This window comes from Branchiostoma floridae, chromosome 1, assembly GCF_000003815.2.
Source record: "Branchiostoma floridae strain S238N-H82 chromosome 1, Bfl_VNyyK, whole genome shotgun sequence".
Taxonomy (NCBI): Eukaryota; Metazoa; Chordata; class Leptocardii; order Amphioxiformes; family Branchiostomatidae; genus Branchiostoma; species Branchiostoma floridae.
Window position 1 is genome coordinate 23,643,916 of NC_049979.1, and position 1,482 is coordinate 23,645,397.

At 44.5% G+C, this 1,482-nt stretch overlaps 1 protein-coding gene across 1 annotated transcript in view; it reads right to left on the reverse strand.

The window, feature by feature from the left end:
• The window catches only part of LOC118416755, a 5,177-nt gene that overhangs the window by 1,858 nt on the left and 1,837 nt on the right, over nt 1-1,482 (reverse strand). The window contains exons 2-3 of the mRNA XM_035822026.1: nt 1,111-1,316; nt 8-746 (exon numbers count right to left, since the gene is read on the reverse strand). Of these exons, the coding sequence (XP_035677919.1) occupies nt 8-746; nt 1,111-1,316 (945 nt within the window). The remainder of the gene's footprint in view (nt 1-7; nt 747-1,110; nt 1,317-1,482) is intronic.

The window sequence follows — 1,482 nt, forward strand, 5'->3', positions numbered from 1 at the left end:
TTGTTGCAATTGTCCGTACTTGGTATCTGTTCTGAATGTAAAAGACCCTTACTCCTAGAGATGAGTTCAGACAATCTAAACCAGCACCGAGGACAGTTTGGTAGTGCCGTATACACAAGCATCGTGACAGAGGATGCCATAACTAGCGAGAGAAAAGGACTGTCTACCAGAAGGTGCCGTACGTAGAACATGGCATCCTCTTGTCCAAAGATCAGTGTTGTGTAATCATTGAAAAGGTTGAATTTTGCCCATTGAACTGGACTGATAAACCAATATCCATAGCAAAGGTAGTCATCCAGTGCCCCCTCAGCAAACCCGAGTAACATGCCAATACCGGATCGTGCGAACTGTCCTAACATAGTTTTTAGATTACTTTGTGTAGCTAGCGTCATCGACATTAAGATGACACCCAGGTAAAGGCTAGCATCTACACGTATATAGCAAATTAAGCCAAGAACAACTCCCCACGCAAGTTGGAAGCTGGAATTATGAGCGTTCTCGTTTGAGTCGGTGTGCTCCAAGGTGTTCTTGCTGATTGGAATGATGGCAGCAATACCAAGGAAGAAGAAGGGTGACAGGAAGCTGTTGATGAGGGTGTGAGTTCCCAGGATGATCAGGTGATCTGACAGCGCCACTAAGATTGTCGCCATGTTGGCAACGTCATCACACCCGTACATCTTCAGCGTTAGACGGTAAACAGCGAGCGGGAGCATACTGGAGACTATGGCGTGCCCAATTCTTGCAGCCTGCAACAAGAAACAAGTTGTTGGCAATGGCATACTTCACACCCTCATAAACTGTACCACAGAATACAAAGACACACAAACACAAAAACAATGTGACTGAAATAAAAAGTACGGCGGTACACAATATCAGTACGTGATCTTGACAACAAAATATGTAACGTTACAACGATGTGGATGATAAATTTTCTACTGTTTCTGTCTTTCTTTATAATGAACCTCCAGTGTCATTACGAATATGTCACGGAGTTTATGGCGATATTTTGAGCTGTTATTGCTTAATTGCGATTTCCCATGCATATAGAAAGAACAATATAATGTGCCACACAATGGACCTTGAATTCTCACAGATTCGAAGTCATTTTACCAGGAATGGGCTCACTTGTAGCCCTGCTCCCTCAACCATCATCATCATCGTCGCTAGGAACCTTGGGTACATGAAGGACCGCATGGCGTACATCCCGGCAGCCCGCTCCGCCTCGACTCCGAACCCGACTGACGTGTCGTTCTCTCTCGGCACCGGCCCGAACTCGTACGAACGGAACCCATAACCGTACACTTCGGAATAGGCAACTGAAAAAAAAAGAAAACCTAAGTTCACATTTCATTACAAGTATGCAACTGTCTTCCTTTCATGCTATATAATAGTGCATATACCTTATTGTCCTCCATGTTTTACGGTGTCTATTTATTTCACCACGGAAACATTGCCTACTGGCGTTTTTCCATGTGCTCTGGA